We start from the raw sequence: 21,150 nt of genomic DNA on the forward strand, positions 1-21,150 counted from the left end.
TCAGTGCGAGTTGACGTGAGGAAACATGAGCGGGGAGAAATGGGAAAATAGATGGTGTTGGCTGGGGGATGTGTCACCAAGATGTAGTGTGGACGCCTCCAGAGATTTCTAGATTTCTTATTATATTTTATTTTGCCTCTGTTTTGCTCTTTGCTACAAAAATGTAAGCAAGACATGCTATAGACTCTTTCATGCTCCAGGTAGCAGTTTGATGAGCTCAGATGTATAATTTACTGCATTTCCTTCTATATAAAATACAAACAAAACAGAACTACAGTTGAGTGTGAGCCTTGTTTTTTACCCCCTTTTGGTTGTTTGCCTTACACGTAGCTTTTTCTTTAAAGGTTAGTGAATGCATCACTCATTAAGTTAAACCTCTGAGCTTTACCCAAGTGAGAATCGTTTATATTTGAGCAAACTGTGAAAGGGAGAACTTGATTTCCTCTGAGAGTCATCAAGCCTGTTGCTTCAGAGGAAATCTTTAGAGCCTAGTTGCAACATGCAAAGGGAGCACCCATTTCTAATAGCAGAAACATGAGTCGTCTTATTCAGTATTAGCTCTTTCATCCTGGCTGTGCTCGTATATAAATGCACAGGGAAGACTAGTCGGTGTCATTCATCTTTTCCCCGATGGCCTGTCACGGCTACGTTAGTGCTAACGCTGTGATTTGGGACCTCCTGTCCAAATGATCTGGTCCATTAAGACATGTTCCCCAGGGACATCTGAGTTTTGTATTCTTCTTTCTAATTACTACTCATGTAAAATGCACAACTCTGTCTGAGCTCCCAGGCAGCTTTTTATTAGCTAAGCAACAGTTGGTCGACTGGCTTGTCCCCATAGGTCTTTGGATTTCAGAAAGATTTCTTTATTGGTATTTTTGTCTTCTATCTTTTAATAAAAGAACCTAAACATAAGTATATGTCATATTTAAAGTGATGGTGAAGAAATAGAATGTGCAAATAGGATTTAAATGGTAAAAATATTTCTCAAATCTGAAGTCAAATTTGTGTAAAGATTAACCTTTAGGCCAAATTGGTTCTACATAAAAACCAGGGAGGTTTAAATGGAACCTGTTACACTCCAACACTCCACTTTGGCAATTTGTTAGTTCCAGTCATACCAGAAGTATATAATGAATAGAATATTTAACAGACCAGAATGTGACGTGAAAGCTACAGTTGTAAGAGTTTTCTTTTACTGCACTTTATGGACTCCTGTGAAAATACACCCATGATTTAAAAGCTTATAGAATCACGTGTAGCCACAAACCTCTCTCTCACACGATCTTTGTTACAACGTTGCTTCAGTTCATTGAGGTTTGTGAACATTTGTTTATGCACAGTTCTTTTAACTTTCCACTACAGCATTTCAGTTGTGTTGACTTTGGCTGAATCCTCTTCTTGATCAACACTTCAATGTTTTTTTTTTTTTTTCTGTGCTTGGCATCATCTTCCTGTTGCGTTTCCCAATTTTAGCCAAGCTTTAGCTTGACATTGACTCCAGAATAATTTTATATATGGAGTAGTTCAGGTCCTTTAAGGTCCTGTGGCTTAAAAAAACAACCCAGATCATTACCTACCTATTTTCTGCTGTGCTCATGATCAATCTTCTGCTGCATTTAGCTGTTGGTCAGATGGTCTCACATCTGACTCTAGAATATTTTGCTATACTGATGTGTTCATGGTCATCTCAATGATCGGTGCCCAAGTCCTCTAGTGGCAAAACAAGGCTGAATCGTCACACGAAACACAGCAGCTGTTTACATTGTACAGACAAAAATAAATAAATAAATAAAAGCACCTCATCTAGCACCTAGCACTACTGATGTGTGTTACACATCAGTGAAATGTATGAAAGTACCTTGACGTAAACTTTATGGATGTTAGAATGGTGGATAAAAGCGGTGCATGAGCAGCATAGATCTGAGCAAGGTGTTTGCTGTCTAACCCATGTCATCCAACCCAACTTCTGAAAAAAAGTGACAGCCCAATTAAATATGGAAACATTTACTTTTAAGTTAATGTTTTAATTGGCAGGTTATGAATTAGAAATGACCTCCTACAGCAAGGAGGAGTAACAGGCCCAAAAATATCAAAGACAGCACAACCCGCTGTGATCAAGTAAATGAAGCTCAGTGAAAAACCGCCCCAAGAAGGTCACAGTAAAGTTTTGTTTATTAGCTTGGTGTTCATGTGTTCGTTTGTGAGTCAGGACTTGGAAATGTTCACAGACGGTGTCCTCTGCTATATAAAACACTGCATAGACACTGTTACAGCAGTCAAACGGATCCGGGCTTATCCCAACCAAAAGCCCTGGATGACCCGGGAGGTCAGGCAGCTGCTGAAGGAGAGGAACATTGCGTTCAGGTCTGGCAACAGGGATTACTACACCACAGCCCGATCCAACCTGAAGAGAGGCATCAGAGAGGCAAAGGGGGACTATAGGAGGAGGATCGAGGACCATTTGAAGAGTAATACCAGCCGGCAGGTGTGGCAAGGCATCCAGCACCTAACCAACTATAAGATCAATCTCGGAGCTGCGGACGGTGACCTGGAGCTGGCAGAGGAGCTGAATATCTTCTTTGCCCGCTTTGAGACCAGGGTACCGGAGGTATTGGAGCCACAGCAGCAACACGCCACCCATAGCAGCACCACCCTCACCCTGGAAGAGCACGAGGTGAGGCGCATGCTGCAGGCTGTTAACCCGAGGAAGGCGGCGGGTCCTGATGGTGTGCCAGGTCGAATATTGAGGGATTGTGCAGGACAGCTGGCTGGGATCTTCACCAGGATTTTCAACAAATCCCTCGCACAGGCGACTGTCCCACTCTGCCTGAAGTCCTCCACCATAGTCCCCTTGCCTAAGAAGCCCCACATCACCGGCCTGAATGACTACAGACCGGTGGCACTCACCCCAGTGGTAATGAAATGCTTTGAGAAGCTGGTCCGCAGACACATCACAGCAGCCCTGCCCCGCAGCCTGGATCCACACCAGTTTGCCTACAGAGCAAACCGGTCCACGGAAGACGCTGTAGCCACAGCACTCCATGCTGCATTAACTCACCTGGAAGAGCATGGTAGCTATGTGCGGATGCTCTTCGTGGATTACTGCTCAGCTTTTAACACCATCCTTCCACACAAACTGGTGGCCAAGCTACAAGACCTGGGGCTTCCATACAGCACCTGCATGTGGATCAATAGCTTCCTCTCGGGCCGTAGACAGAGAGTCAGAGTTGGCCATCACACATCCTCAGCTCTGAGTCTCAGCACTGGCTCACCCCAGGGCTGTGTGCTCAGTCCACTGCTCTACTCTCTCTACACACACGACTGCACTCCTCGCCACCACAGCAACATCTTTGTGAAATTTGCAGATGACACCACAGTGGTGGGGCTCATTTCCAAGGGAGACGAGTCTACGTACAGAGACGAGGTGGAGCAGCTGACGTCATGGTGTAAGGCCAATAACCTCCTCCTCAACACTTCAAAAACCAAAGAACTCATAATAGACTTCAGAAGGAAAAAGGCAGAGATCCAACCACTATTCATAAATGGGGACTGTGTAGAAAGGGTGGCAAGCTTCCGCTTCCTGGGAGTCAATATAGAGGAGAACCTTTCCTGGAGTGTGAACACCTCCGAGCTGCTGAAAAAGGCCCAACAGAGACTGTACTTCCTGAGAATTCTCAGGAGGAATAACATCACACAGAGACTGCTGGTGTCCTTCTACAGAGCCACCATTGAGAGTGTTCTAACTTACTGCATATGCATCTGGTACACTAGCTGCACAGGGGCTCAGAGGAAAGCACTCCAAGGGATCATTAACACCGCCCAAAAGATCACTGGCTGCCCTCTCCCCACACTGGAAGTTCTACACAACGCCCACTGTTTTAAAAAGGCCCAAAACATCATAAAAGACACCTCACATCCTGGCCACTCCCTGTTCGAACTGTTGCCCTCAGGCAGACGGTACAGGGCAATCAGAGCAAGGACTAATAGACTCAAACACAGCTGTTATCCAACTGCAATAACACATCTGAATACTACAAAAAAATGTCCATCACGCCACTCTTGTGTTAATCTATGCACGGTCTGAAGCATGTGTGTGGGAATGTATGTGAATGTTTTACTGTTATATCTTATTAGTATTTTAAGTATTCTATCTATTTTATTTATTGAATTTTATTGTTTTATTTATATTTTGATATTGCTAGGGATGATGCAATGATCGGGGACCATTCTTAATTTCGTTGTTCTCATGACAATGACAATAAAGTTTCTGATCTGAAGTGTGAAATTGTTGGTATATGCAAGCCTAGGGGGTGAAATTAGTAGAGAATCAAGCGTTTCATCATGCTTGCTGGACTTGAATCCATGTGTGAAATCCAGTGAGGCAAGCCAAGCGTGGCTCCATATGCTGCTCGTGGTCAATGACTGAACCGGTGTCAATCAGATCACCTTTGGATGCACCAAAGTCACCCTCAACAGGATGTTTGTGTAGCAACTGTGCTTCTGACAGGTCTTTGTTGGCGAGTTATTTGTTTATATTTAGTGTGTGTGTGCATCAGCATGCAGTTTATAATTTGCTCTCAGCTCTTCAAAGCAGGTTTCACATCTTTGTGGTCGACTGCTGCTGATAACTTATAAGAACAGCAGTGGGGGTCCAAGGTGTGATGAGAGGCTTCTTCTCGTAGTCTCTCCAGCTGGTAAATGGTGTGACACCTGTACTGGACCACAGGGTTACATAAAGGAGCAGGCGTTTGGTGTCTGAGGCACCCGTGGGTCGTCTGTTTACCTCTGATCACACATGAACAGAGGCAACACTGCGTGTGTGCAGTAGCCAGCCTGCATCTCATACAGATGCAACTCTGTCCCTGAGAAAATGCAGTGCTGCTGTTCATCCTCTTTCCTTTCCTTACATGACTCACAACCTATAATCAGATTGAACAGTATGTAAGCGAATTAGTCAACACTCCGACAACAAATCAAATTACTCTGGATGAAATGGTTCTTTTATCATCCACAGGAAGTACTTACACTCATGAAGCAGAAACACCTGGGTTTGCATTGTATGAGTAAGTGCCCAAATAATATTGACAATAGCTACGGATTAGTTTACTGTCTAAATTTAAGACCCTGTGTGTAGAATTCACAGGCAACAGTTGGCCACAATAATAATAGCGATTACGAGAATCATTATAAAGTTGTAACTACTTTTTATGAAACTTGGTAAATGATTATTATATATATATATATATATGAAACATAGATAGTTCTGTTTGAGTAACTGAAGCATGTGAAAAATCTTAAACGTAATGACTTGATTAAAGATTATTCATCTAAGAGTGTATACAGAAGTGGCACAGCAGCATTGTTCCATTGTTACAGCTCCATTTTTGGAGGACCATGATGACCCTGGTGTTGTAGCCAGTCAGGGAGCTGTGATTTTAAATATTTGCACAAGCGGTACGCAGGCGTTTCCCTGGTAACCGGGTGTTGTTGGGTGAGGATGCAGAGAGAGCGAGAGAGAGCGGATTTGTGAGCAGGGACAGTCCTGAAGGGTTTCAGCGAGCTCAAGAGGAGAGAGAAGCTTTAATTGGCTTCTGATTTTCATGGGACTGTGTGGACTGCATGTCCCTCCTGAGGATGTCACTACCTCAGCACTCATGTAGATTTTGCACTGCAGAAACTGAAACGGTGTAGCATAATGTCTGGTGCTGTTTTCATAGCAAATCTGCAATGTCTGTGTGTGGTTTAACATGCAAATCACTCACATTAGAAACTGTCATGCATCACAAATGTGGTGAATGTGGTTCTAAATGGCAAGATTGCACAATTTAAAACTCTTTCCCTCTTTCTTTCTCCCCTTCTTTCCCCCAGTCAAGTCTGTCCCGTATTCAGTAAGTGAAAATAAAATAAATAATAAAAGGTGAATCAAATGGACCATTACGGCAAGGCTAGGATGGTCAATTTGGTAAAGTAAATCCGTTGGGCATCTTTCTTTGCCTTTAGACAACAATTCTGATGGCAAAAGAGCCAAACGGGACAGGCCAAAAAACAAGAAGAAAAAAAAAAAAAGAATGTGGTTCTAAATGGCAAGATTGCACAATTTGAAAGAATTATTTTTATTAATAATTCTACCTCTGATAGACATTTTATGTATTTATTTATTATTTTTTTGTGTTTATATGCTGGGAAATATTTAATGAAAGTTTAAAACAAAATTGGTGTGTCATCTGAATGTTGCTGGTAAAGTAATTAGATCACCCCCAAGAGTTTGCAATAATTACCCAACAGTATCCACAGAAGACTCTTTTGCTACATGAGAGAGTTTGCAGTTTGACACTGTTTGCAGGCACAACACTGTTAGAGGTAGCATTTGCCAGAATAAAGGCAGTTCAGGGTGGGATTTGATCCTAAAAATCCAATTATCCCTCCATGAATCATTTTTTTGTCTTAAAAAAAAAAAGTGGGGTAGTGCAGAGCAGAGATGGGCAGTAATGCGTTACTTGTAACGCGTTACTGTAATCCGATTACTTTTTTCAAGTAACGAGTAAAGTAAGGGATTACTATTGCAAAAACGGTAATTAGATTACCGTTACTTTCCCGTAGGAACGCTGCGTTACTAAAACCGTGATTTATCTTTTTTTTTTTTTTTTTTTTTTGCGAGAATGTCTCATGACAGTGACGTAAGCGAGTGCAACGTTCATGACAACAGCTGTGTGCAGATCAACAATGGATAAAATGGAGTGCGGGAGAGCGTATGAGCGTGCAGCGTTTAAAGCGTGGAAGCACTGACCTTACTTTGAGTTTGATTCCATAAAAAGTGACAAAAACATTAGCGTCCATCGTGCGTGGGAAGAAAACTTCTTTTTACAGCGAAAAAAACCCCTAAACTTCCAAGCAAGCACCGAGTGCGCTACAACGTAATGGGAAATTCAGAGAAACTCGCGGATTCTTCCACTGACTGCTGCGGCACACCTGCATCAGGGTAAACCTCCGCCTACCCTACTCCTGCTTTACAGGTGAAAATAGAGCAACAGGACCGCTAGTCTTTGACTTAATTTATTTTCTGCTGTGTTTTACTTGCATCTATTTGAAAGAGTGAGTGCAAACACAAGAAATATATATATTTTATGTGCTGGAATGTGCAGAAAATAGGTTTAAATATTAAACAAATTTCTTCCAGTAAGAGAATGTTGCATATAGTTAAATTTTTGCTTGATGCATAAAGTTAAAAGGTTACAACTAATAAAACAAGTTTTAAAAAGAGACTTTTCCATTTGATTACATTTTGTATGATGGATTATGTAGAAAAAGTAGAATTGGGCTGAAAGATCTATTGCTTTATCACCTATTCAGGTTGTAAATCGTGTTTTTAAAAAGTAACTAAGTAATTAATTACTTTTGAAAATAAGTAATCAGTAAAGTAACAGGATTACTTTTTTGGGGAAGTAATTAGTTACTGATTACTTTTTTCAAGTAACTTGACCAACACTGGTGCAGAGTGAAACTGCAACGCAGGTACTCATTGTATTTTCAGTCATGAGCAATGAGACATGCCTACAGACGGCCTCTTACGAGGTGGTTTCCACTGGACCGGACTGTTTTTCCAGTAGCTAATGCTTAATGGTGTTTTTCCTCATTCAGTCATCACTAAAAAAATAATTAAGCTGTTTTAAAAAAAAATGGGTAATGTAATGTCTCTGTTAGAGGGGATTATATTCTGTTGGAGATGGACATCTGCAGACCCCATAAGTCTTTACTGTTATACTTTTCCCAAGTTTGCTTGAAATCCACCTCATCAAAGCATGTGTTTTTGGTCTGCAGGAGGATAGAGAGTCATTTCTAGTGTTATGCAATTAGGATGGCATGGTGGGAGTAAAAAAACATTCGGAAAGGGTGTATGGGAATTATGTCAGATAAATACCAGACAGAAATAAAGATATTAATTGTGGATAGACCTCCTGCCACCTGTAACAATGTGTGGGCCACAATGAAGAATAAAATTCAGTGGCGAGGTAATAGAGCTAACAAACTGCTGTTCGGTTTTAGGCTGCTGAGTTGTGAAAATGGAGAATAAATTCACATTTGTAAATGAAATGTGAAATTGTAGGTGACTGTAAGGGATGTAAGGTATCCTTTTTTTTTCAGAACTTGTATTGTATCTATTATTAGCCCTTATTTATATTTATTGCATATTATATCAATATTTAATATGCAGAGTTATGTTTATGATGATGAATGAGTAATGGGGAAGCCGGCCCCAATAATTTCAACAGATGGTTGCAACAAAGTTGCATGGGCAGTGACACCTCAGACCCCCCTTTATTCAGACCCCTGGAAGAACACAGGCACGATCAGCATCACACCAGCAGTGTAAATCTGATTAGCGAAAATATAAACTAAACTATAGAAACTATAAATATAAAAGACATGAAAGCAGGATATTAAAAGCAATAGGAGCTAAATGAGCTCCTGATATAGAATTATTGTGGTACGTTTAATAATGTATAATAATTTGATTACAACTTAATATCCACTTGATGGCAGTTATGTCATTGTAAAGATGATTATTAACATCACTACGGGCTTATGTTGCTGCTTTTCCCCCCTCTCACTGCATGTCACAGTGACAATCATATTACCGGAATGATGCAGCTGCCGGAGGGAATTTATGTCATACAGTGCTCTTCACATTTTGTGGCACTGTTTCCGCTCTCCTCCACTTCCTATAATAACTTGAGCTTGACATCTCGTAACCCCCCTCATCGCAGATTCCTCATAGTTGGGAAGGCTGCTCACCCACTGTTTAAAATGTCTCCCATCCTAATTGCCACATCAGAAGCAAACCCTAACTGTGAGGGGGTGCAGAGCGTGACATTATAAACACCGCGGGCAGAAATGTCAGGACCATCATTAAATGGATCTGCTCTGGACTCTTCCGCATAGGCTGGCGAGGTTTTTCGGCAGGTTTCGGAGCCGGTGAGGTGATTATACCATGCTATGGCAACTTGTGTGCCCCCGGGTCATCTTTCTTACCAAAAAGTACAGGTGAATAAATAAAACCTTCCATATTTTCCCTGTCAGCAATGCTAGCTATTTATGTCTCCATGCAGCGTGTTTGTTACAGAGTAGTTTTAGATGCCCTGTCCCCCATCGGCTGTCAAATCAACAGACTGGTTCACAGCGCCTTCTCTCCTCATCGTCTAGCGATTATTACAAAGTCATTACACCACTGGGCCAATAAAAACATATTCACTCTTATCAGTCCTCCTGCCCTCTCCTGAATCTGTTGCCAACAAGCTCAGCAGAAACATCTTAATGTCAACTGTGTCAAGGCCATAAATTGTTTGACAGTGCCTTTGCAAGCATAAAATTCAGACAGCACAGTAATCTCACATTCTCCTATTGTTGCCAGCATGTTGCGTCAAGTTTGACGCCATCATACGCTGTCTTCAGTGATGAAGAAGAGCACTCAGCATCAGTTTCCAAGTGTCTGCAGGGCATTTGGCAACTTAGTCCTGTCCGATATTTGATCTGGATTTCACTTCAGCTGTTTAACTCTTCACTATTTCTCTGTAAGTTGTTCACCCTCGGGTGCCCAGCTGATTGGCTCAGTGATTGACACCCAGGAACACACATGAGACGCAGTCCTAGCATCTTTCCAAATGAACATACTGCATCTGAATGCCCTCAGGCGATTTCTCAGTGTCCCGCCAAAGTCGAGGTCAGCAGGCAACTTAAACAGCTCGCTTCCCTGCCACTAGGCAGATGCAACCGAAGCAGGGGTCAAGCCTCATTTTAAGGACAATTAGACACGGAGGCTACAATTTCATCTCATTGTTAAAGTACACCGTGACCCTCTGTCAACCCTGCGTTCAACCACCTGCCCCAGATATGATGGAAAATCTGAAAATAAAAGATGACTTGGATTCCAGATAATAAAAACAAGAACAAGATCAAGTTGAAAAAGTAAATGTTTTCAAACAATAATAATCTTTGATTTATGCCATTTCTAGGTTTGTAGGTCTAGGTCTGTGGAAATAATGTGGTGAAAGTCTCTTTCTGTGTGCTTGTGTCTGCAGTTACTGCCATTAAATTAGTGTTAATCTAACATTGTTTTTTTTTTAAAGGAAATAGACTGTGGAAGACAAACATTCATTCTTTTTGAAGCATTTGTTTTTATTAAACTTTACCCAGTATGCCTGAGATAAATGAACAAAGACCTCCATATAATATACAGTGGGATGCAAAAGTTTGGGGAACCTTGTTAATAGTCATTATTTTCCTATATAAATCGTTGATTGTTACAATAAAAAAAATGTCAGTTAAATATATCATATAGGGGAGACACAGTGATATTTGAGAAGTGAAATTAAGTTTATTGGATTTACAGAAAGTGTGCAATAATTGTTTAAACAAAATCAGGCAGGTGCATAAATTTGGGCACCACAAAAAAAGAAATGAAATCAATATTTAGTAGATCCGCCTTTTGCAGAAATTACAGCCTCTAAACGCTTCCTGTAGGTTCCAATGAGAGTCTGGATTGTGGTTGAAGGTATTTTGGACATCAGGTTTGATGGCTTCCGAGCACGGACAACTCTCTTTAACTCACACCACAGATTTTCAATAATATTCAGGTCTGGGGACTGAGATGGCCGTTCCAGAACGTTGTACTTGTTGTCAAAGGAGCTTGGAAAGAAAAGCGTCTGGACTTCTTTAAGTTGCTTGAAGACGTTTCACCTCTCATCCGAGAAGCTTCTTCAGTTCTAAGGTCAAATTGTGGGGAGTCCCAGATTTAAACCTAGTGGGAGTGACCCCCCACAGAGGGACAAAAGGACCCCCTGATGATCCTCTAATTGCCTGAGCCAAGGTGTGAAACTGGGTGTGGTTCACAGTGGACATAGATGTCCTCTTTAACTCCTCTTTCAAACCATCTGTCCTCTCTGTCCAAAATGTGAACATTGGCATCCTCGAAAGAGTGACCTTTGTCCTTCAGATGCAGATGGACTGCTGAGTCATCGCAAAAGTTGTGTCAAGCAATGCATTTTCTGCTCAAACAGAAGAAAAAGTGAAACAAACAACACATTAGTCACAGAATTCTTTGCATTTTTGACTGTTGATTGTTCTTCAAAGCATTAGAGACTTCAAAAATTGATTTTATTTTTATTTCATTGACTATACGTGTGCCTTCAGTGGTAATTGCATTGTGTGCTTGACTATGCTGTCAAGGAACTGCGTTGGTATTGAATCCACACTGCTTAAATTGATATTGATTACCTGAGTAAGACAGCCTATAAGTGAATTTTCCAAAATGTTGAAGTCCTCTAAGAAACACCAAAGCATTGCCTTTGTGCCAACAAACAGCAGTCAATAAACCTCGTAAGTTTGTGCATTTTTGAGAGTCCCCATTTCTGCCTACCTGTCACTGTGATGCTGCTTCTTAGTATTCCTGTCAGGAGACGTGTGGCCATGCCATAATCTTCTCAGCACGATGCGTCAGGGTCTTTATCTCCATTCCAGTGCATTCAAAAAGCCTTCAGTTATTTGTCTTGTCTTCTCCTTTTTTGTTAATCCATTATGTGTAGGAGTGCGTGTGCACATCCATTGTCGAACAGATGCTGTATTTTGTGTTGATGAACACAGAGGATGGTCTTATGGGGTTTTGTTGTGACACAACACAGCAATGTGGCGTGATGGCATTCAAGGTAAAAGCCAATCTGCCATCCGTGTCCTGTCTGCAGTGAGTAAGTGTTTTTAAAAAGATTTTAAAAAAGGCCAATGAAGACACAAGGCAATGGTGGTTTTCTGTAGTACATTTATATTAATTTAAACCAGCTTAATTGTGATGTTATTATCAAGCATGTAGAAAAACATCAATACAGGCATAAAAATGTGTAGGAATGGTTGCAAATTGGTTTCTAAAAATGTAAACTGTCTTTTCGTGTCATTGCTGGCATAAGGTTTGCAAAGATGTTGGTGCAAAGAAAACACCCTGTTTTCTTCTCTGTCTGGATATGTAAGTTTATTTTGGTAAGATTCACCATTTTTGGTCCCTTTTTATATTAAGCTGTTGAACAGTAGTTAGTAGGTTGTGCAGAGGTAAGCATTGTCCTGTGTCCACTGACCTGTGTGGATTTTTTACCACCAAGTCACAGGTGCAGAGTGAGCAATTATAAATGGCTTAGCACAAGCTAGATAGCAATAATATTAACTGCCAGCTGTTATCCTGAATCATTTCTATGTCATTTGGTTCCTTGCACTCTCACCAAGGTTTGAAGCGAATAATCAGCAAAAACGATCTTCAAGGTCTTTTATATTCTTCAGCTCTTCTTAGAGTTAAGATCTTTGGGTTTAGTGTGGAGCCGTTTTTACACATTACTGTACTATTATTCCGATGGTAATCCGAGATGCCTTTTTATTTTTCACATATCTCATTGTGTGCTTGTCTTTGAGAATTACGTCCTTTGATAGCGTTTTATTTTGCAGAGACTGAGACTCTGAGACGCATCTTTCAGACACAATAACTAAGGTCTGGATAAAAGCAATCAAATATCAAATATTAAAGCCTTTACTCAATCTAAATATAGTTTGCAAGTTCTCTATTTGTAGAGTTAATTCAATTATTTTAAAATATGTAAGAGAACTGATTCATTTTTATGAGATACGTTAACCAAATGTATTGTTTGTTTTAAACTATTCACACTAACCCAATTCTGAAAGACTTTGGGCACTATGTAAGATGTAAATAGAAATAAAATGCAATCATCAACCCACATTTTATTCACAACAGAAAACGTATCAAATGTTTAAAATAGAAAATATTACTGCTTTAATAAAATATGAGCTCATTTTGAATTAGGTGTGAGTAACAAAAGGTTGGAAAAGTAAGTGGTACTAAAAAAAAAAACAGCTGGAGAAACATTTTGTAGCTCATTAGGTCAACTGGGAGCCGGTCAGTAACATGTCTAAGATCCTCTTTTTACACCTGAGAGTTTCTCAGAATTACAGCTGGATGAAAATTAATTAATCTGTAAAAAACCTGTTTGCAAATTGTGACCAATTTCAGTGTAATGTTCCTCTACATAAATGTAATGTCTGTAAATCTTAGCAAAATCTAGGGAAATCTCTGTGGGCAATGAATAAGGCTGGAAACCAATGTTGGATATATGTGATCTTCAGGCCATTGGGCAGTGCTGCATTAAAAATGGCCACAATTCTGTCATGGGAAGCACATCGAATAAAACAAACAAAAGTCTGCATGTATGGGGATATGTATATATATTGCCTATGGATATATAGTTTACACATCTGGAAAGACACCATTGGTACACAGTTCTTCGAGCATTCCAGCCCTCTTATATTTCAGCAAGACAATACTGAACTGTATACTGCATCTAGCACAACAGCATGACTTTTTAGTAGAAGAGTAGATAGTAAGCTGGCCTGCCTACAGTCCAGACCTTTCACCAGTTGAACACGTTTAAAGCGTCAAGAAACAAAAAGTATGTGAAAGATCAGCCAGAACTGTTGGAACAGTCAGAATGGGACGACTTTACTCTCCACTCCAGCAAGCTGGTGTCCTCAGTTTCCAGGTGTTTATGGACTTTTTTGAGAGACACCAATTTGTTTTGAGACGCGTTGCTGTTTTTGCACAGCTGAAAAGTTGAACTCAAGTGCAGTAAAACTGACTAGAACTAAACTGAATTTATTTGGTTGCTTATTGTGGCTAATCTTAGCAGTTACACATATGCTAGTGTGGTGATCATTGCAGATTTACAGGTTTAGTGTCACTTTTAATATTTGTCACTGTTATTTCAGTTCTGTCAGTATTCCTGCTTTATCCTATTTCACAAAAGGCTGATAACCATTCACTAGAATAAATTAACTGAAGCTCTTTTAATTTATTTCCTCTTGCTTTGCCTTTTTTAAATTTTTTTGCTGGTCACAAACTACGAGACTTTAACCCCCCCCCCCCCCCCCCCCCCCCCCCCCCCCCACACACACACACACACCAAATACAACCTCTAGTTGTCAGTGATGGTGAACACTTTGGTAAAGTCATTGCTCAAATCTGGGCATTCTCACTGATCATGATGTTTCTATGCATCTTTGCAGCCAGGCATTGTGTTGTGCTATTAAAGCAGTGTGTTGTTACTGGCATGCTCCTAGCACAGCCAGCTCATTACAGAAGGACGTATTTTTAGCATGGTGTGATTGGCGTTTAGTCCTAAGAGGGCCAAGAGCAGAGCGAGAATTGAATGAACGAGGAGCTCAGGGGCTGGCCCTGGACTGAAGAGAGAATCAGAGTATACAATCGCTGTTTGATAGTGTCGCTGAGACAATCGCTGATCCTCGAGAGGATCATGTTGAAGTTATTAGTACCACATAGGCAGCCACAAGATGACACTTACGTAACATAGCAACGGGTCGGCTTGGAGGAAAAATGACTTGCATATCTTTTTATGTCTCACTGTTAGAAATACTCACTATAAACAAATATGTTGCAATTAGGGCTGAACGATATATCGCATTTGCGATAATATCGCGACATGATCAAGTGCAATTTTCTAACCGCAAAGGCTGCGATTATACTCTGGACATGTCCAAATTCATGGGCTGCATCCTCCTGAGGCCGTATTTGTAGACCGATTACGTCACAGCGACGCGCCGAAGGCTGTCCAAATTACTACCATATCCCAGAATTCATAGCGCGGCCCAGCCAAACTCCAGTTTCCAGCAATGGCGGCCGCTACTAAGTTTTAAAATTACTCATACTAATCTTTCAGGGTCACAAAATAAACTTTTAACATATTTTCAGGCGAGAAAGTAGTTGTGTAAACATCAAATATCTGCTCGGTTTATCAAGATATCCCATATTTGCAAAAGTGCTTCGACGTTTTCAGAGGCGTCTGCTACCCACCAGCTCGACAGCTAGCCGGGAGCTCGAGGGTTACTGATGCGGCCGAGAACGGCACAACTCCCGGCACATCATTTTCAGATCACCGCGGAGTTTCGCTGCTCGGGTTAAACGTAATATATAAGTCACTTAGACAACCTAAAAATGTTATTGTTGGGCTTTTTTCAGTGTTTTGTTTGTTCGTGAGTAAATCGGTTTGGCTGAGATTAAAGTTATTAGATTAGATAAAATAAAACTTTATTAATCCCCCGGGTGGGTTCCTCCTTGGTTTTCACACAGCTGACTAAACGTCAAACAGAAAACTTATTAAACAGAAGTATGAGACAGTCGAGAATTTACACCAGTGTCTGGTTATATTTTAGATAGCAAGAAGCAGACGGCCGAGTTTATTAAACTCCACCGAGACAGCGGTGACGCTAATCAGAACTAGACCGTCCAATTTCACGCCTTTAAACTTTAAAGGCGTGTTTGTGTGTGTGTTTATACAATTGCTATTATGTTTGCACTTTATGTGTAATGTTACTGACTGCAGAGATCAGTAAGATGTGTGTATTTTTTATTTATTAGTTTTATTTATTTAATATTATTTTTTAATTGAATGACTGTCTAGTAGTTCACAGATGTCGAAAAACTGAGTGTGGTAAAGCCACTGATTTTTTTTATGTATATTTCTGCAATCTGCACATTGTACTGACTTTCATTTTAATGTTTACACCAGGGTTCCTTGTCAGCACTTTATGCTCAGATGTTTGTAAGCTAAAAATAAACTATTGTGTATGTTCAAATATACTGTTGTGATTGAAGAAGTTAAATAAAAATGTCAGTCATCAATTCATGCATCACCTCATGTCATCATAACAGAGGTCTGTCTTCCAGGAAAGAACAGTTTAAAATTAATGTAATATAGTATTGGCCATACTATATGATGTATTGCTTGTCTTTGTTTAATAATACAGAAGACAAAGACCTTAAAAAATAATCGCATATCGCATCGCAATCGCAATATTGGGGCAAGAAATCGCAATTAGATTATTTTCCATAATCGTTCAGCCCTAGTTGCAATACACTGTCGAGATATGAAGCATCGGTTGTTTGTTTGAATGAAGCATTTTGTGTCCCAGTGCAATGTTATGGCTGTTTGATGTGTTTAAAATAATTTTGACAACAGACGAGTTCTGCTGCAGAGCAATGCTTTAGATAACGGTGTTAGGAGGATAAAGTTGTTCTTTGTTGGAGGAAAACAAGTGAGAGAAAATGTGGACTTATCCTGGAAACTGTCTACAACCGGTTTCTCTACTCAAGGAAGCAGAGGGAATTTAGTCAATCAATTTAAATGAGATTTATATCAACATGCTGTTCCTTTCATTCTGCTGCCAGCACAGCGTGAGTCTGTCTCTTCTTGGAACTGTAAGACAGCTGTTCTTCGTCCAGATCCAAAGCAGACTGGCTCCACCGCTTCACTTTCACAGTAGTAGTAGAGGACGAAAGTATTCGGAGGATATCAGAGTTTTCATTTGCAGCCTTTGTTTTATTTTGCATTGGATCACAAGGTTGGACTTAAAATTAAGCATTCTGATGCTGTTGATATGATACTAAGACCAGGGGTTTAACAGCACATTATTCTAGCTGTTTGGTATTTGAGTACACTGATCTGCCACTAACAGATGGATGACTTTCAGTGAAGTGTAAAGTTTTTTTTGTCTTTTTTTTCTCTTCTTGTTCTTCCACTCGAAGCCAAATTAGTGCAAGAAACACAGTTTCAGGTCATGTGTCATTTAAGACAGTTTTGGCTTGCATGCATTATTTTAAATATACATCAATGCATTTATGTACAGCCCAGTAATAAATCATAGGCTTCAGCTGTATTACTTACATACTGTTTCCGTACCTTGTCTAGTATAGTTATTTATTTGTAATTTAAAAGTTAGTGACCTTTGTTACATTTTGTCAAACCATCACTGTTTTTGAGACTCATTGGGTGATGTGATGTATGACCAACATTCCAGGATCCAGTCTCTGTCAGTGCGCCCCAGGGCAGCTGTGGCTACAATGTAGCTTGTGTGAATGTGTGTGTGAATGGGTGGATGACTGGTTTAGTAAAGCGCTATACAAATACAGGCCATTTACCATTTACCACTGTACCATGTGTTTTTATAAGTCCAAAGACTTCACACTATACTGTTACTGTCCATGTCTTATTCTGTCAGTCCCCCCATAAACTAGTTATTTTTTATGTATAAAGATGTAATGTTCATTACTGTGAAGAGGATATTGTGACAGACAGTTTTGAAAATAGGAGTCAGGTGACTGCTGCTTAAAAATAACAAAGTTGTGCATTTGCTTTAAGATCAAACATCTCAAAGTTGATGCACATATCTTAATGCAGTAGCTGTGATTCCATTTGAATGAGTTCACTAATGAACAACACATCATTGCAATTTGCCCCCTTATATTATCCACCACTCCATTTAACATTTTCTTACTTTTTCAGGTAATTTAACTCATTTTTAATTAACCTGAACTACTTGGCAGATTAAGCAAACACCACTTATTACTGTAATCATGTCAATTTTTACGTCTGCTTCAGCATGTGTGTATGTAAAGCATAAGACAGCGTCATTAGAGCTCTCTCTGGCTGATTGTGGCGTTACACATGCAGTCAGACTGTACTAAATATGATTTTTTTTAAATGCAAGAGGAAGGTGAATAAAAGACCAACCAGCACCTGTTTGTCAGTTTTAGTTAGTGTCGAGTCCTAAGTGAGCATGTCTGGAAAGCATTAGCATTAGCAAAGCTGAAACGTATGTTTGTTTGTTGAGTTGCTTAGGTCTTGTTTCATTGACCTTCATGTTGGTCAATGAAATCATCTGGTTGTAGTAATGTAATGTAGATTACACTGTTGCAGTGTGGGAAAGATTATGTTACAATTAAATAAGACAAAATAGATGAATTCGCTTAGAAATATCTACTCATTTTGAAATGTCTGGTTAAGCTGGATGAAAATCAACTCGTATCAGCTTCATGATATTTAGGTTTACTAACTTCTGTGAATCTGGATAATTTGGGGGGTGTTTAACATTGTTAATGTTCTGTTGAACATGTAAGGTTACAAAGCTTAATACTAAGGCACACCTTAGTACACTCTTCCTTATTCCTTCCTAAAAACTGATGGAGTCCCATATGTTTAATCCACAGTGGGGTTCTCCCCTTGGTGGTGGTCCTGAGAGCAACTGATCTACCCTATAATAATAATAATAATAATAATAATAATAATAATAATAATAATAATAATAATAATAATAATAATGTCAGTCTTTAAGGGTCACATAAGCCAAGGTGTAAGTCCTTTGTGAAACACTGCTCCCCACCCTGCCATCATGTGAGTCATTAAGGTTACAAGGGTCAAGTTGTCATTTTGGGTTCAGTCGCAAGGAAAGGCATCTCAAGACGGCATCATCGGTGGCTGAGAGCTTCTGTCACAGGCAACATAACAGGACAAGACTGAGCTGCACATCTGCACCCAAAAGAGAAAGGATACTCTTTTAAGCATGCTAATGGTTTCATCCTAAGGGGAAGATGAATAGCTTTCATGGGAATCCATGGCGCCATGGAGGGCATTATAATGTATAAGGAAGAGTGTAGGTTTGTAGAACATGAAAATATACCAGAACGTGAAATAAAGCCAGAACCGTACCAGATAAGTGTAAGTTTGGAATTAAGCTGTCGAATGTACAATAATAATAATTCTCTCTAATGTTGTTATCTCTCATTGCTCAGTGGGCTCTGCTTTGTTCATTAAGGTTGTAATAGGTCAGCCGTCTAGCCAGCAGGCTCCAAATCATTCCATTTTGGCTCTCAGCCTCCACAAAAGTGGACAAAGAGCGAAAATAATCAAGGAATCAGTGATTTTTTTTTTCTCTAGAAAGGCGCAGCCAGTTCCTCCATCAGCAATTTTCAGAGAGATGATATATGCTGCATAAGAAAAAAAAGCAGGACCTTGGATGATCCTTTTACCCTGTTTCAGCCCCATTGCCTGAGTCAGCTAGTGCTCGCTCACCATAAACTGCCACTTTTAATTTCCCCACGCTTCGCCCACTTGGCTGCTTATCCTGTGGCCCTTCCTCTCTCCCCAGCACAGAGTACCTTTGAGTAATTCTGTGTGTCCAATCTCCACCACCCTCCCCCCATTATAGTGGCACACAGCCAGAAAATCCACGCTTTTTCACCCACACTCAACACCTTCTCCTCTCAGTTTTAGGATGTGACATGTTGTTCATGAATCATCTGTTTTGGAGTAACTTTGCAACACCTGTGCCTGCTTGTTTTAGTTTGTTTTGATCTACATTTTTTCCCCTCGTCTGTTCTTTTGCAGACTTTGGAGGCGGTGCTGAACTTCAAGTACTCGGGGGGAGCAGGCAAAGTTGAAGGCTACTACAGGGAGCTGTCTTTGGGTGTCCATGTTGATGTGGAACCTTCAGTGTTTTTCACCCGAGTCAGCACCCTCCCTGCTACCAGGTAACTATTAAAAAATTGTATAGCCTTTCTGTTTTTTATGTTTATTTTACTGTAAAAATCAAAATTTTTACATAAAGAAGTTTATCTAAAGAGTGAATGTGGGGTCTGCAGAGACTGGTGGGCTAGTTTGGTGAACAACAGGATAATAATGAGAAGATAACCATTTATTTTTATTGTACTGACATACGTAGTACAAACTGTCCCACATCGCCTCAAAAGCGCAACAAAACACAACGCGGTAAACTTTAAAGTGGATATGAAGTGCACAAAAAGGTATGAATAATAAATTACAGAATGAATGAATGGTCATAAATAGTATCGTAAATAATCATAATTTCTAAATCTTTTGCTGGCCTATTAACAGAGATGGGCAGTAGCGTTACTGTAATCCAATTACTTTTTTCAAGTAACGAGTAAAGTAAGGGATTACTATTGCAAAAACGGTAATTAGATTACCGTTACTTTCCCGTAGGAACACTGCGTTACTAAAACTGTAATTTTTTTTTTTTTTTTTTTTTTTGCGAGAATGTCTCATGACAGTGACGTAAGCGAGTGCGACATTCGTGACAACAGCTGTCTGCAGATCAACAGTGGATCATATATCGAGTGCAGGAGAGAGTATGAGCGTGCAGCGTTTAAAACGTGGAAGTACTGACCTTACTTTGAGTTTGATTCCATAAAAAGTGACAAAAACATTAGCGTCCGTTGTGCGTGGGAAGAAGTTAAGTCTGAGTTCAATGGTTCTTCCTCAATTTTTGATCTTGTGACTTTCAACTTCCATGCAGCTTTTATATCTTACCGGGCTATTCGTGTAACCTCATCATTCAAACAGATAAAATAACAATACTAACTCAACATTAGCGACTGCAGTCGCAGACAAGCAATGAATAATAACCTATCACAGAGCTTCCCTTGTCACAGCAACTGTTGATAAATCTCATTTTTAAAGCTTCATTTTGCGTCATACACAGTTTTCTCTCTTGATTTGGGGAGCAGATACTGACATTCTCTTTAACCACTGCAGCAGCAGCCCTGCTATGACACTATTGTTAACCAAACCCGAGGACATAGAGATGATATTTTCACAGATGGGTCAGATAGGAGCAGGCACACTGAATGGATATTCATGGCCTCACATATCCTCACCCATCCTCACCCACTTTTATTCCCTGGTCTGTCTCGCTTCACTTTACTATTTTAGTTCCCCCAACTGTCGTGAAAAAACTCCAAGCAAGGGAGACGGATCATAGCAGAGTAATGGCCACTTGAGATGAATCATTAGCAGTAATAATATCTGCAGTTTAAGCCATCAATCTTGGCACTGTGCTGATAGATGTGCTGCACCGACTGTTATACCATCACCCTGTCATCACAGCCCCCTCTCCCTTATCTCTATAGCACCCTTAGCTCTCTCAGCCTCACAGCTCTATTATACAGTATCTATTGGTTATCAACTAGATCTGAAAATATTTGAAATGTGCTGAAATTGAAAGGTTTAGAAATGTTTCAGTAGACTGAGTCTTAAAAACTCCTCTAAAGTGAACTAACCTTTTTCTTTCTTCTTATGGAGAAAATTTATTATGGCTCAATTCCACATTTACAGTGGGCTTTATATCTTCAGTCCTTGGCCCTCACCAACCCAAAAGCAAGGTGCTCAAAAACCGCAGTGCATATTAACGTGCAAGAAGTCTCCTCACCCACAGACAGACTGTACTGTTGAC

The 21,150-nt window shown here is 40.1% G+C and overlaps 1 protein-coding gene across 2 annotated transcripts in view; it reads left to right on the forward strand.

Annotated features, from left to right (window-relative positions):
• trappc9 (trafficking protein particle complex subunit 9) overlaps positions 1-21,150 on the forward strand; it is a 236,757-nt gene that overhangs the window by 101,301 nt on the left and 114,306 nt on the right. For both annotated transcript variants that reach the window (XM_085346339.1, XM_085346340.1), the window contains one exon: positions 19,287-19,429. In XM_085346339.1, coding sequence (XP_085202465.1) covers positions 19,287-19,429 — 143 coding nt within the window. The remainder of the gene's footprint in view (positions 1-19,286; positions 19,430-21,150) is intronic.

This window comes from Diplotaxodon limnothrissa, linkage group LG22 (assembly GCF_057381915.1).
Source record: "Diplotaxodon limnothrissa isolate DT_005_m linkage group LG22, D_limnothrissa_male_GT1.1, whole genome shotgun sequence".
Classification (NCBI taxonomy): domain Eukaryota; kingdom Metazoa; phylum Chordata; class Actinopteri; order Cichliformes; family Cichlidae; genus Diplotaxodon; species Diplotaxodon limnothrissa.